At 35.5% G+C, this 16,396-nt stretch overlaps 1 protein-coding gene across 2 annotated transcripts in view; it reads right to left on the bottom strand.

Moving 5' to 3' along the window:
- Positions 1-810: 810 nt before the first annotated feature.
- LOC150096085 (cathepsin B-like) overlaps positions 811-16,396 on the bottom strand; it is an 89,182-nt gene continuing 73,596 nt past the window's right edge. For both annotated transcript variants that reach the window (XM_090409659.1, XM_090409658.1), the window contains 4 exons: positions 9,772-9,888; positions 3,276-3,404; positions 2,029-2,124; positions 811-1,412 (listed from right to left, as the gene is read on the bottom strand). In XM_090409659.1, coding sequence (XP_090265785.1) covers positions 2,036-2,124; positions 3,276-3,404; positions 9,772-9,888 — 335 coding nt within the window. In that variant the 3' untranslated portion in view covers positions 811-1,412; positions 2,029-2,035. The remainder of the gene's footprint in view (positions 1,413-2,028; positions 2,125-3,275; positions 3,405-9,771; positions 9,889-16,396) is intronic.

Below are 16,396 nucleotides of genomic sequence, written 5' to 3'. Positions count from 1 at the left end.
TGTTAGTGTGCGCACTTCTTTCCCAGACTGGGGGGGGGGGAAGTATTCTGCACTTCAGCATATTAACAAGATATATAGTGCAGCAGCAAACAACATTTGGGAAGATACTGTCTGCTGCAGGAGCATCACAAGCATATTTCAAGATATACGTTAACAAGCACAGCTGCCTCTAAATTGAAAGAAAAATCATTTCCTGCTGTTTTTTTTTTGTTCACTTAAAAATAACAAGATGTAAACAAAGAAGGATGAACAAAAACATGTAATTTCCTGTAAAATAAGTATTATGAAATTTTATTTTTTATTTACCCAAGCTAAATAATTATACCGGAATCCATGATTGAAGTGAAAACTTAGTTTTCATACTCTGGGACAGCCAGATAACGTGTTGTCAGAAAATGTGATATGAATTAAAGCTGATGTGTTTCATTCACTTATGTGTGTGCATTTATGTATACTGGATTCACTGACTTGAAATGGTCAAGGTAGCTTTTGATCACTGTAAGTGAAGTGTTTGGCTTTTGTGATATGTTTTGTTACTGGCTTGTGGCCTTTGAAACCTGACCATTTAAAGTCAGTGAAGCCAATATACAAATGCACACAATACTTCACAAAATGCAAAATAATATTGGGAATTAAAATTACATGAGAAAGTAAAGAACCTGTCCATTTGCAATTTAGATAGATGGATGGAAGGTTTAAATGATGTATTTAAATCTTCTACTGATCTGTTTTCACATCATAATCATGTAACTTTTTACACACATATCCTAGGGCAGGCACATAGTCATCAATAAAAAACCAAATAATTACTATAAGCAGAAAATTAAACTTTATTTCCAGATTTGAATTATAAATTACATCATTTGCAATAAACAAAAGGAACCTGAACAGATATACATCAACTATTTACAATATCCTTCCAATGTTTAAACTTAGCATAAGTAGAATACAGTAAGGTAACACATATTTATTTAAAAATTAAGAAAATATTCTTAAGAAATAAAAATAATATAGTCTACTCAATCAGTAAAAAAATAGGAACTACAGTAAATAAAAAAATTCTCAAAAAATAAGTATCAATCAGTTTTGGCACAAATGATAACATGAATGACTGAATCTACTCTAATATTTCTTTCTTTGGTATCATTAACATGTTTTTTTTATAAAAGATTACAGAATAAAATAAATCTGAAAGAATAATACACTACTAAGATACTTATATATACATATCTCATACATGTATAAGATTATGACTTATTGGTAAATGCAACAAACTGAAGTGATAGAAAATATGCATTTCTTTCTATAGTACTAAGTGGGTGCAGGCTTTAAAAAGCACAGTTCATACCAAGATTTCTGCAGTTTGTTAAATATAGTGTGACCAAGAGCCATTTCATCTATGTCCAAAAGTTCTGTAAAAAAGAAATGGATCAATAAAATGTTTAATTGCTTACATTTTAAAATGTAACCAAATAAGTACAAAATAACTCTTCAAGAAAAGAAAATGTTTAATCCCTTTATACCTAATTTTCTCCACTTATTTAATATATTAAATAAGTGGAGAGTAGTCATGCTCTTATGATTTTAATTAACTATATTTTCTTCTGTGATCCTTTTATTTACTTTTATATATCCCACTTGCATTTAATTATTACTATGCAACATTCTTACTGCTTCAAGGCTATTATCAATTCTCATACCTTTAGTAGAGAGAAGAAAACTTTTTTTAACCTTTAACTGGAATTAATCATTAAGATATCTGTTACTTCAATAAATTAAAATAAACTAATATATATAATATTTTTTTTGAAATTTTTTATACACATTCAACTGATTAAAACAGTGCCAGTATCAACAAATACTGATAGTCAGAGTGATAACAGCCAATTCTTTTTGAGATTAAAGTGTAACTAAAATGGGAAATTAAACTTTACATTCTGTTGAGAAATTTCAAGAATTTGCTACTGAGCCCACTTTATGTCATTTGTAAAGAACAGCAAACATACCAAATATAAATATATAACTCACCCTATTTTTAAGTATGATTTTTCAATCTGGCAAGTCCAGCAACAACATCACTTTCAATACCACATTCATCTTGACCACGAAGAATTTTAAAATAACCTAGAGGACAAAATTTAAAGTTTCTTGAAATATTACACTATAGACAATTATTATTTTTTAAAAATAATTATTTTAATATTATTAAAATAATTATTTTAATAACTCATTACTGTTATGAACCACCTATGATAATCTCATCACAATTTTGACCAAAACTGAAGATCCTCAGTTAATCCACATGAAATATCATTAACAGATATGTTAAACAGCTAGGGCCCAAGAACAGATCCCTGGGGCACACCACTAGTCGCATTCCTTTTTGAGACACTGCATCATAACATACAACTTGCTTATATTGTTCATTCTCCAATCCATCAACCAATCTATTTATCAGTGCCAGTATCAACAAATACTGATAGTCAGTATTTCCATCATCTGCAGCTTGTACACAAGGTAAGGTAATTATCAAATATGTATGTCATAAAGACATATTTGATAATTACCTAGCCAACACATTATCATCACCAATCACCTTATCATAAAATGCAAAAAGACATATTCTTTATACTGACCATCATAAAGAATCTTATGCCGATCAACCCAACTGTGTATTCTATTTTTAACCAACTTCTCTAATACTTTACCTTGACTACAACTAAATATACAAAATGCTAATGTTTTAGCACAACTCAACAGCCAGCAACCAGGGATCATTTCACCTTGAGAAGAGAAACAATAACTGTCTTTGTTACCGAAGTGTGCCTATGTGCACACGTCTAATGCAAGTGTATTAATCCCTAATGATGATGATTTGACTTCAGCGAAATATAGGATAATAACAAATAATTTTATTTATTAACAAATATGTTGTTAATTTCCTTAAACAATATACAATGCAGGATGTAAAACAGTTACTGCTCATTACAATGTTTATATTATTAAAACTTTGGTAAAACATGCATCCAAACAAACTCATTGATATTTTTTGGACATCTCTTTAATTAGCTTACAGGTAATGGTGTTGCTTTTATTGTTACTGAAGATGCTTAATAGTTTCCTACATTAGATAATGTTAACATGGAAAAAATTTCTTCATAATCAAAATTACTCAAAAATGATATATTATGCTTTTATACTTAGCATAATATATAAGCAGAATACAACAAAACTGTATGGCTAAAACAGCTGTGATAATGTAAAAAATAAATTACCATTGTCACCCCAATCAGTATTCCAAGAATTTGCAACCAACCAATATGGTACATCATTTTCTACACCCCATCCCAGAATACGAATAGCATGGCCTCCCATTGCTTCAGTACTGTGACGCTGGTAAACTCCTGTAAAATAAAGAATAAACATGCACCGAAAAACTCAGTTTACACATAAACACACCTGCCTTTCATAACTTTTTTTAATGATACAGTTGAGTCTTACTAAAGTGAACCATTAGGAATTGAAGAAATAGTGTTATAACTTACTAATATTTTCCAGTAGAGTAAGTTAATATAATAGTACATACTGCATGCATTTATCTTAGATGCTTTAATAATTTACCAATCCTCTCACTAATTCTATATTTATTTCTCCATTATTAAAATAAATAATTTTTAAGTGATGAAATAAAATACCATTAGACCCCATGCCATTAGTGACAATGGCAGTGAAAAAAAATTTGCAGTTTTTTAAAGACTCCACAGTATTTTCATAACTGTTTCATTAACTATGAACAATTTGCTTTCATTTTGTATTAAAATTTGCATGTAATAATTGAAGATATCTTTTCTGCAACACTTTGCTAGCCTGGTGACTGAAAGGATATTTTCTCAGCTCTCTTATGTACAGACTGTGGATTTAAATCCCACTGTGCCACAGATGTTTTTAAATCTTTAGATAGTAGTAGTAAATCATTTTCATTGCCTGGTGAAAGACCATCACACCACCAGGGAATGAAATGAGTTGCCTAAAAAATTACGTGTTTGATCTCTAGAGTGGAGTTCATAGATTATCTGATCCTTAATCCCACTCACAGCACTGATGTAATACAAGTTTATAACTCTATTCAAAATTAAGTGGATATTGAATACCACATTATTTCTTAGCCGAATAAGAAACTCAAAGATAGGAAATCTAATCTAAGAGTTTCATGCCGAATATATCTCTTAGACTAGATAAACTCTTAGATTAGATTTCTTATTTGGCTAAGAAATAATGTGGTATTCAATATCCACTTAATTTTAAATAATTTACTTTGCCGAAGTGAAGCCTGTTGGCTCTATTTTCAGTAACAAGTTTATAACTTTTTGTGAATAAGATTCAAATAAAAACCAAGTGCACCTAACTTATTTCTTTGTTAGCATTTACCAATTGTTTTATCTCTATCTGGGTAAAAAATAAATTTTAAAAAAAATATCCTCAACCCACCCACAGTACGTTTATAACCTTTTATGGGTGAGAGCCACATTAAAAATACATTCTGTCACGGAGCAGTATCCATTCAGCCAACCAAGTTTCAAGGTTGCTAAATTTATTTTCAGTACATCGTTATTTAGAAAAAAATTCATGTCCATAGTTTTAAGTATAAATGTGTAAAATAAAAATCTGAAAGATAACAACAAAAATAATATATATATATATATATATATATATATATATATATATATTTGATTAAATTTATAAAGGTAGAACACCAGAATAAGTTGATAACATTTATTTACTTAGTAACATGACATTTCATCCAATTGCACAGGATTTCTTCAGGTGTAAATATACAACTAGTAGACAAAACAGTAAGGACTAACAAAGGTGACACTGTTATGCAGTTATACAGAAGTGACTGATGTATTATATATCATTCTATTATATATAATATATAATAGAATGATATATATTATATATTTATAGGACAGTAGTGAGGCCAGCTATGACATATGCTATAGAAACTGTGGCCCTGAGGAAAAATAACATTAGCAGGATGGAAGTAGCAGAGATGAGAATGCTTAGGTGGATGTGCGGTGTGACCAGAAAGGATCATCTGAGAAATGACTATGTCAGGGGAACAGTGAAAGTTACGAACTTAGGAGCGAAAATACAGGAGGCAAGGTTGAGATGGTTTGGTCATGTGATGAGGAGGGAGGACGAATATGTGGGAAGAAGGGTCATGCAGATGGATGTGCAAGGAAGGCGGAAGCGTGGGTGGCCAAAGAAGAGATGGAGGGAGCTGGTAGAAGAGGACTTGAAGATGAAGAACTTGGATGTGGTGACAGCCCAAGACAGGAAGGTGTGGAGGAGACTCATAAGAAACAGTGACCCCACTTAAGTGGGAGAAGCTGCAGAAGAAGAAGAAGATATATAATATATATCAACAGAAAAATATTTTTGAGACCAAAATTCTTAATTATATGGTGTTTAAGCTCTTTACTGGAATATTGTTTTTATAAACATTGTTAATTATTATTATTATTCAGGCCTCTATGGAGTCAAAAGACTCATCTTGGGAGGCCCCTCCTAGGAAACACAAAGTCTATCATACCACTCCTTAAACGCATTGACCGTTCTCGATCTCACCACTCCATCAGGCAATGCATTCCATGGTTCAACCACCCTCCATGCAAAGAAACCATTCCTCACCCTCTTTCTCAGTTTCCTTTTGTAACTTCCAGGGATGGCCCCTTGTTGTGATTCCTTCCCACTATTCAACCAAGCAAAGGAACTCCCCAGTGTCAACCCTGTAACATTTTAAAAGTCTATCATATCGTCTCTCCTTCTTCTATCCATCAAACTTTGCAGTCCACACTCTCTTAGCTGATCCTCATAACTAACATTGTACAGTCCTGAAACCATCTTTGTTATCCACCTTTGTACCCTTTCCACAGTTAATTTATCCCCTTCAAATCCTGGGGACCAGATCTGAGAACAATAGTCTAAGTGTGGTCTGATCAAAGTCTTATACAATGGAATGATAACCATTTTATCTCTGCAGGTCAGTGTCCTTCTCATTATTGCAGCAATCCTCTGTGTTACCTTCACTAAATTTGCAATATGTCCCCTAAATTTCAGTTTTCAGTTCTCTTTTTTTAGTTTCAGCATGCAGTTCCTGTTTAATATTGTTTGTCATCCACTTTACTCCAAATTGTGTCCTCTTCTTCACTCGTGGAATACAGCTTACCATTGCTGCTAACAAATATTCCTTCACAATTTCCCAAGCACTAATGATATCCTGGCCTTCCAATTCCTCCCTCCACGAAACTTCACCAAGTTGATGTCTAAGACTATTATAATCACCTGGTTTATAATTCCACATACGTTCCTGTCTATTCATTTTCCAAGTCAAAACCATGTGGTCACTCTCTCTCCAACTTGTGGGAGAGATGTCATCTCAGTTATTATCAACTCTTCTGATGCTATAACCAAATCCAAAACTCTTGTTCCCTCTGTTACATGTTGCCTAAGACAAATTGTCCCTCAAGAATTCTAGAAATTCCATTCCCTTATTGCTACATGCATCTTCCTCTCCCCAATTTATACTGCTGTAGTTAAAATCTCCCATAACAATCATTCTTCTTGCACTTGCCATGCTCAACTGTCTCAACATCTCCTGGTCCCCACCCTCTGTGCTCCTTGGTCTGTAGCAACACCCTACTAATTATCCTGTCTTACCCACCTCCACCTCACACCATATGCTTTCAAAATCATTAGTGTCACAGCCTTCCAAAGCCTCCACTCTTAGAGGGCATAGGTCGTCACTTATCATAAGCAGTACTCCACCACCATGCTTTCCCTTCCTATCCTGCGAAAAATGCTGTACTCAGCTACTTCCATTCCTGTTATTATATTCTCTTCTGTCACCAACGTCTCGGTGATCCCAATAATCTTTGGCCAGGCTGATGCTCTCAGTGCCACCAATTCCTCTCCCTTATTCTGAATACTCCTGAAGCATAAAAATGCCATTGTTTCTATACCCAGCATTATCCCCTCTAGACTCCACTGGGCTCAGTGTTACCTGATGTCGTCCCCCTTCTCCCAAGTACCCATTCCCACAAGAGGCCACCCCTGCTACCATCCACACTGGGACACACTGACTTGTTCGGAACAGCAATCTCTCCAGATGCCAACGTCCTTCCTCATTCAAATGCAAGCGGTCTCTCGCATACAATTCCTCTCTGCCCTCAAACGCACTCCAAGCATCCACATATTTCAACCCTCTCTTCTGACACACTCTCACTATTATGCCATTCAATATCACTGCTCTTCTGCTCAGCTCGTCATTATCATACCTGGGCAACACACAATCTTTCCTCTCTGTGTATTCTTTCATACCACCTCAAGCAAGAATCTCATATCTCTCGCTGCCCTATTTACACCACCACTCAAGTCATTTGTTCCCACCATCACAATCATATCATCCACACTTTCACCTCTCTTAACTATGTAATTATGTAAACTATTTAAGCAGTTGAAAAGAAGCTTCACTTGGAGAAAGTTTGACCCATAATCTAATACATATATTAGATTATGGGTCAATTTTATTCACCAAGATTTTTTTAATGGTTGTCAAGAAAACTGACTAAACATGCTGTGAGAATTGGTTAATTGGTTGGTTAGCTGAAATCTATAGGAGATTTAACTGAGGTTTGAAAGTTAGTTCAGGCATATTATATAATATAGTTTGCAGAAATTTGCTGCACTTGGTTGAACTAGGTCAGGGACATAATAAAAAAGATAGTGAATACAAGTGAGAACGAGTTCATGAGTTTTAAGAGGCACAAGTGACCACAGAAACTTAAATTTATATTAATAACAATGGATGTTAAGAGATATAATCCACTTGCTAGACTGGTATATTACAATGATATAAAGTTGCTACGTTTTTTGAGGGGGGAAAAAAGTTACCTTTTACAGTTAATAAGGATCAGATTTCCACAAAATTTTGGTCATGAAATGATCATTCTGACTCAAATTGGAATGATGTTGTAGCACTGTCACTGAATGAGCGTCTTCAACCAGAAGATTCTGTAGGTCATTTTGACTCTGTGCTGCAATGCACTATGTCAAACTTTTAAAAATTAAAGATACCAAGAAATGATATTCTTGGTTTAATCCTTTATCCAAGTGTAAGCAAAAAGAGTTTGCACATTATTTTGAGTGTTTATAATATTTATAATACCATGCATTATTGGTATTATAAATATATACCCTAGACCAATTTCAACCTTTATTTGGGCCTCATCAGTGACAGCCAAACCCAGTAGAGATACCAAAGTGGAAGTAATGCAGAAGTTATATTTCTCATATACAAGTAGTGAAAAGGTGTGTTGCCTTATATTAAATAAAACTAGATCAGAGATAGATGCTTGAAAAAAAAAAAAAAACTTTCAACACCAGACACTTTTTTTAGAGGATGTAGGATTGTTGTTCTATATCATTAACATGTGCATATATCTTTTGAAATCCATTGTTATTTTAATTTCTGAACTGTCAATTACACTGAAGATGATCTACAAGTTTCAGATCAAAATATTTGATTCTATATATATGAACACAATAAAAAGTATTAATATATATATTTATACCAAATTCATTTTATACCCTAAGAGGTTAAAAAACGGTGAATTTATGTACTTTAAGAGTTATAGGCAAGACTCAACAAATTTTATAAAATCCTACTCGCACCACAAAAAAATGGACTCACGCAAGCCCTCCCATTTTTTTATTTTTTAATGTCTCAATAAGTCAACAGCAGTTTCCATAAACTGATCTTTGGTACTGCATCTATGTTTTTTTTTTTTAATAATATGTAAAGTTACATATAAACCTAGATATTTTTTATTAAATAAAAATATTCTATTTTACTCAGTATGCAGCTACTCGCCAGCTGGCAAAATCTATTGCTGCAGGCAAGTGGGTGAGCATATTTCTTGAGCCCTGATTATAGGTTAATTAAAATGTATATGATAATCTAATTTAGTAATATTGCACATGCCAGTATTGTTAAGTGCTTGTGTGTATGTATTATGTATGGAAGAAAAAACTTAAAGGATGTGCTAGAGGGAGAAAAACTATGAGTGAATACAAATGGGTAGTGAATTTCATGGTATGTGTATCGATTTGGGTACATTGGTGGTGGTGGTTAGTCAGTATGCAGTTTACAACCCTTTCCTTCAATTCACAACCCCTTTCCTTAGTTAGTCAATCTCAGATTGTGGAATTAGCTGTTTGCTCCAATTTCACCTACATACAAAACAATGATGAATGCATTTGGTAGTAGTTATGTGTATCATGATAATGATCAGCCTGTATTTTCACCCACTGTGGGAGAGTATATACATATTTGTATGAATGAATGTATAAAAGTGAAAGACAATCACAAACATTATGCCCTAGGCAGGGTTTGAACCTGCAGCCTCTTGGGTGGAGAGTGGATACACTAACCACTTGAACAACTAGGCTGGCCAGTTACGTGTATATCCAGGTATAAATATGAATTTGGGAAATTTGTGCAATTCATGCCAGTTCCATTCTATATGGAACTAAGTCTCCTAGTGGAAGGTTAATAATTTAATATCATATAATTTCTAGATGACTACAAATCAACAAGTCTGAAAGATGGAAAAATACATACATATACTGATTTTATTTAAAATAATACTTTCAATAAAAGCAGTTTCTTATATTCTCCAATCATAAAACTATTTTATATATAAGTACCTGACTTATAATTCACAAAATCAGCATAAACTGTGAAAGCAGCTTCCACAGGTCCATGTTTCATCAATTCTGTTTGAATCTGTTCCTGCAAACTTGCTATAGAATAAGACCTCTTGCCTAGATGAAAAATTAAATTGAAAACAAGATTGTTTTCAAAAACAATCTGAAATATTTTTAACTGATGATTAAAATTATATCCCATTTGGGTATGTGCTCAAATAAAAATTAAGTAAAGAAAAAAAATTCACACACACACACACACATATATATAGAAATATCTACTCTCTCTATATATAAAATGATAAGCCTTTTTATGTCACGTTTTTCGAAACTCAGGGGCTACCCTGAGTGTCGAGTCTTCAAAATTCGAGTCATCAGAATTCAAGGAGAACCAGCCTACCAGTCTGGAACTCGGGGGATTGGGTGCCGCATGCGCCGGGGGGGATGGAACTACCCCCCTGAGTCTTCAAAATTCAACTCATCAGAATTCAAGGAGAACCGGCCTACCAGTCCGGAACTCGGAGGGTTGGGAGCCGTATGTGCCCCCCGGGGGCCCCCTTTTGAAGACTCAACAACTCAGGGCTACCCTGAATGTCAAGTCTTCAAACTTCGAGTCATCAGAATTCAAGGAGAACAAGCCTACCAGTCCAGAACATGGGGGGGGGGCCCATAGGCGCAGCCACCCCCTAGTAGAAATATATTATAATAGTAAAATTTTTATAGTAATAAGCTGCAAAAGTGATTTATAAATCAGCAGGAACATTTTTAAATGAAACCAGCTTTTTTTTTTATTATTTTTTTTTTTATCATGCATCTGAAACATTAATCTAATAGACAAGCGTAAGTGTTGAATGTTATTCATAACTTATTTTAATGGTATTACAACACTAAACCAACTAAATTTTATATATATATATATATATATATATATATATATATATATATAAAAGATGCTCATTAACGGGCTTATATTTTGCTGGATTTCAAACTAGCACCTTCAGAGCACATTACATGTTTCAATAACATGAAACATGTAATGTTTCACATTAGGGAAAACTGGAGCCATTATGGGCAGTGAATGTACAAAATAATGCCACTGTAACAGGGCTCTGGTGGGGCAATTATTGCTAACTTAAATGCATATCTTCCCTAGTTGTGAGGAAATGCAGGCATGTGAGACAAAGACAACTACCCATCTAAGCAGTAGCTGTCTTTTATAGCCTATGAAATATCACCACCCTCCAATTTGGAGGTGTGAAGTGGCTTCTGCCATGTTTCGTCTCTAGAGAAGGGCCTCCAGTTTCTTCTTACCCCCCCCCCTCTTCTAATATGCAGTTTGGGTAATGGCCTTGCTGGGCACTCATTACACTGTTATCATTTTCAATTAGGGAACCAGTTTCTGCTCCATTTGAGGGTACAGCAGTAAAACAGTTTTCTGCAGGATAGTGCATGGAACAGAACATAATCCTGCTGCAGCTTACCCTGCCAGATCGTGCCTGCAAGGAGACTGGAACAATGGTATGCAGGTGGGTTGGTCTGAGGCCACACTTGGACTGGAGTCTGGGCATTCCATGTGTTTATGTGAATTATGTACACAAGTCCCGCACCACAACTGCATGTCCCCCTTCTATTTGTTTTCTGAATGCACCCTGCACATGGTCAATCATAAAAGGATGTTTTAACTGCAGATATAAAAATACAAAAACAAAATTTTTAATATGAAAAATAAAACAAAAAAAATATTGGAACAAATAACAAAAATACACCCAACCCACCCAAAATAATACCAAACTTTTTCCAACAAGAAACACTTCCATATTCATTTCATCAACACTTGAGACATTAATATAAACATTAGTGGCATACATCACCACTTACAGACATTAAAACAATCTCAATTTTCTAACAGAACCTCAGCTGGCATCCTCCACAACCAAAGTTCACCTCGACTAACCCTAGCTACATCCTACATGATGAATTTCACAAAAAGGGTGGAACATCTGCTTTTGTGAAATCTGATACTCCCCCCCCCCCGTCAAAGGCTATCCCAACTTAGAATCCCCACATTTTCATCTGCTCTGGATCAAGATTTCCTTACCTCACTTCACAGTTTCATTTATTGCCTTTACCACTCTCCTAACTGACAGTCCTGCTGACCTTTTTGACTACCTATCACTAAAAATTGATTTCTTACAAACTAATTACCCAAATTGTGAGAATGTCCTCCTTGGGGGATTTTAATATCCATAACACAAACTGGATTCTCTACTCCAACTTCACAAGCTGGTAGGGAAGCTGAATCATTTGCCATCAGTCATGACCTAACACAAATAGTCAATCTACCAATCCGAATATCAGACAATCCTTATTCTACCAACATTCCTGACCTTTTCTTAACCAACTCTCCCTCCAAATATACCATGGATGGCTGTTCTCTCCTTGGCAACTCTGACCACAATCTTATTCAAGTCTCCTTCTCTACAGTTTGTCCTCCACCCAACCAATCTTTGCCTCGTACCCCCATGGCACTATAATTTGACAACTGGGATGATCAGAATTTTTATGCTGGCTTTCCATCCAGATTACTGCTTTCACTCTCATGATTGAAATACCTGAACTATTATTATTATTCAGGCCTCCATGGAGTCAAAAGACTCATTGTGGGAGGCCCCTCCTAAGAAACACAAAGTCTATCGAGACTCATCGAGGGGAGGTCCCCCATAAGAAACATAAAGTCTATCATATCATTCCTTAAACTCATTGACCGTTCTTGCTCTCACCACTCCATCAGGTGAACTAGTGACCCAAATAATCCTCACTGAGCCTTCATTTCCCACTTCACTGCAAACCCCAAACTTGTATCCAAGCTCTGGTTCACAAAAAAAGTGCCTCTGCCATCCATGATAAAAATATAGCTTGACTATTAAATTATTTAAGGAATTTACAACATATACTGGAATATTAATTAAAAGAAACTTTAATAAATACCTCCTATATTTCGGCAATGTCACATTGCCATCTTCATGGGAACATATAACTATGACATGTGCATGCAGGCACTACAAAAAGCAAATGAGGCAGAAGAGAGAGAGAGAAAACTACTGTTGTTCCTAGATGTATGTTGCCGAAATATAGGAGGTATTTATTAAAGTTTCTTTTAATTAATATTCCAGTATATGTTGTAAATTCCTTAAATAATTTAACAGTCATGTGTTACCAAAGTATAGGCCTATCTACAAGAATTACGATCATCCACGGAGATTCTATTGCACGCAAGGCCTGCCAATATGGCAAACTAAAGTTGAAGATATCGAGAAACTAAATCATCTGACCTTCTTAAAACACTGCTGGGATAATGAGGTAATCCCAAATTGTGTAAAATTAAAGCACTGTTTCTTTTCACAGAAGGCTCTCTGCATTTATAACCGCACCAGCCCTACTATGAGAACAAATTACCACTATGCACATTCTCCTGGACGACGTAAACAAAGTTATTCGGGCGCTAGAGGAGGACTTTCCAACATGCTGAACCACAACCATTGGACAGTTCTCTACGATGTCTCGTACGCTTTGGCAGCAAATGAATTTGAAAAGATACAAAGTCGGCACATCAAAATATTTGAAAACTTGAAAAAGGACTCTACTTGCGAAACCTCAACACTGTAATCAACCTTTCTTCTGTTACTTTGAAGCCTGAATCACTCAACGCACTGGCACATGGCCACAATTTCGCCATAACTCCTAAGAAAATACTGGCCAAAGAAATAACGATTCAGATAGAACGTGGTATCTGCAACCATCCAAACCATATCGCCAACATCAGACTGGATGTAGCCAGTGTTCTCACCAAATCAAGACCACCAAAAACCAACCTATCCAAAAGAGAATATAAAGCTCTACAAGAAATGAAGAAAAACAAAGAAATAGTAATCACCAAAGCAGATAAGGGAAATGCCACTGTGGTTCTTGACCAAACCGACTACACAGGTAAGCTTAATGCTTTATTGTTAGATTGGGCTACCTACCTCCCTATTGAGTATAATCCCACCAAATTAGAATACTCCAAAAGCTCCTTAAGGTCACTTCTTGGCCTGTGTAAGTTACCAACAAACTAAAACCTTTTATCTGTAGACCCCGCCCGAACATATGGACTTCCAAAAATACATAAACAAAATGTGCCATTACGTCCTATAGTGGATGGATGGATGGCATTGATTCCCCCACATACAAATTACCCAGACATTTAGCCAAAGCACTCACACACACACTGTACTGGCAACACACCATCACACATAAAAAACTCAGCCCGCTTCAAAGCCAGCATAGAAAACCTCTCACTCCAACATACTGACATAATGGTTAGTTTTGACGTCTCCTCCCTATTCACAAATGTCCCACTCGAGGAAACCTTAGAGCTCATCCAAGCCAAATTACCTCCCAATATCTCAGCACTATTTCAGTTCACAATGAACTCAGGCTATTTCGTTTGGCAAGAAAAATTCTACAAACAGATAGAGGGGACAGCCATGGGTTCACCACTCTCCCAACTCCTGGCCAACTTCTTTATGGAGACTTTTGAAGAGAAAGCCTTAAACTCAGACTCACAAAAACCCACTGTTTGGCTTTGCTACGTTGCTGATGTGTTCGCTATTTGGCCACATGGCTCAGATACACTCCGCTCCTTCTTAGCACACTTAAACAACCAACACCCCAGAATCCAGTTCACCTTGGAAAAAGAGGAAAACAACAGTCTCCCTTTCCTAGACACTCTAATCATTCACCAGTCTGATGGATCCTTGGCTTTCTCTGTTTACAGAAAAAAATTACCCATACAGGCAGATACATTCACCAGCAATTCCCCCCCCCCCCTCACAACAATATGGGGTTATAAAAACACTATATAACAGGGCAAAATTAATTTGTTCAGATGACAATGCGCTAACCATTGAACTAAACCACATCCTTAACACTTTCTTAGCCAATGGCTACAACCCTCGAAAAATCCAAAAAATTAAAACCAGTTAACCACAACCTGCCCCGTTCATAACAAAGATCACACTAATCCATCACCATTCCCTATATCTTGGGCACCTCTGAAAAGTTAACCAAAATCTTAAAAAATTATGACATGACTTTTGTTACAAACCATATAAGAAATTGGCATCCCTTATCTGCACACCAAAGACCAGCCACTTCTGCTAGACCTACCTGGGGTATACTAGGTCCCTTGCAGCTGTAAACTGTCCTACTTTGGCTAGCCAGGCAGGACAGCAAATGTCAGGATTTCAGAACACAAAGACTACATCCAGTACCAATACAGCCACTCTGGGCTTGAAGACCATGCTTGCTCTGGATTCCCGCCACAGAATACATTGGAAGAAAGCCACGTTAATACACTGCAGCAAATTTAAATATGAAAGATTCTTCATGGAATCAGCTTCAGCTCTAAAAAACTTTCCAAACCTCAACAAATTTGGGTGCATGAGACTGCCCCAAATTTGGGAAGCTTGCATCTTGAGAACTTCAGCCCAACAGCCAAGACAACCCAATATAGGACTCAAGGAAGTCTTTAGGACTCTAGGAACAACAGTAGTTCTCTCTCTCCTGCCTCATTTGCTTTTTGTACATGTCATAGTTATATGTTCCCATGAAAATGGCAATGTGACATTGCCGAAATATAGGAGGTATTTATTAAAGTTTCTTTTAATTAATATTCCAGTATACATTGTAAATTCTTAAATAATTTAATAGTCATGTGTTACCAACATATAAGCCTATCTACAAGAAAAATGCAGCTTACGTTCAATGGCTTAAATTAAAAACTCCATCTTCTCATTCAGCTTACACAACAGCTAGAAATGTGTAAAAAAGTTAGTAATGATTACAAAGCACACTTTCTAAGAATGAAACAATAAATTTGCCTCCTGCTCAACTAGCAGTAAAGCCTTCTGGTCCCTTACTAAGCCTTTTGTAGGCATAACTTCTGTCATTCCATATTGCTACCCTGATGGCACTATAGTATAAATTAAATTAAAGATGTCAAGAAGTTATATTCTTGGTTTCATCCTTTATCCAAGTGTAAGCAAACAAAGTCTCCATGGAAAGACCCAAAAGTGATACCAAGCAATGCAAAAGTCATATTTCCACATACAAGTAGTCAAAAGGTGTCACACCTTATTACTAAAATACTCTGGATTAGAGATAAAAAGTAGTTGTTGGAAGTTTTTCCACTTGGTTATACTATAAATTAAAGATGCCAAGAAGTTATATTCTTGGTTTCATCCTTTATCCAAATATAAGCAAACAAAGTTTGTGTGTCAAGTCACTTCATGACTGGGCTACTTGTATATAGAGGTTAATGACTTCATGTCAATTACCTTCAGTATACTGTTCATTGAGGAGGGAAAATGTTTTTCTCTATACAGGTCATTTTCATTTCAGTTCTAAGCTACTAATACATACAGTTATTATGAGTTAGTTTAAATATACCAATCAAATATACAATTTTCCTTAATTACTGGTTTCCAACATGTCCTGAAACAGATCCCTCCCCCATCATCTACATTATCTTGGTTTTGATGGAAGCACATGCAATGATTTGTAGTATGCCTACCTCAAGGTCAAA

The sequence above is a fragment of the Typopeltis vanoorti genome, chromosome 19 (assembly GCF_054136105.1).
Source record: "Typopeltis vanoorti isolate ZY-2024b chromosome 19, IOZ_Tvanoo_1.0, whole genome shotgun sequence".
NCBI lineage: Eukaryota > Metazoa > Arthropoda > Arachnida > Uropygi > Thelyphonidae > Typopeltis > Typopeltis vanoorti.
Note: the sequence above shows the minus strand (reverse complement) of the source record. Positions and strands in the feature narration are given on the sequence as shown.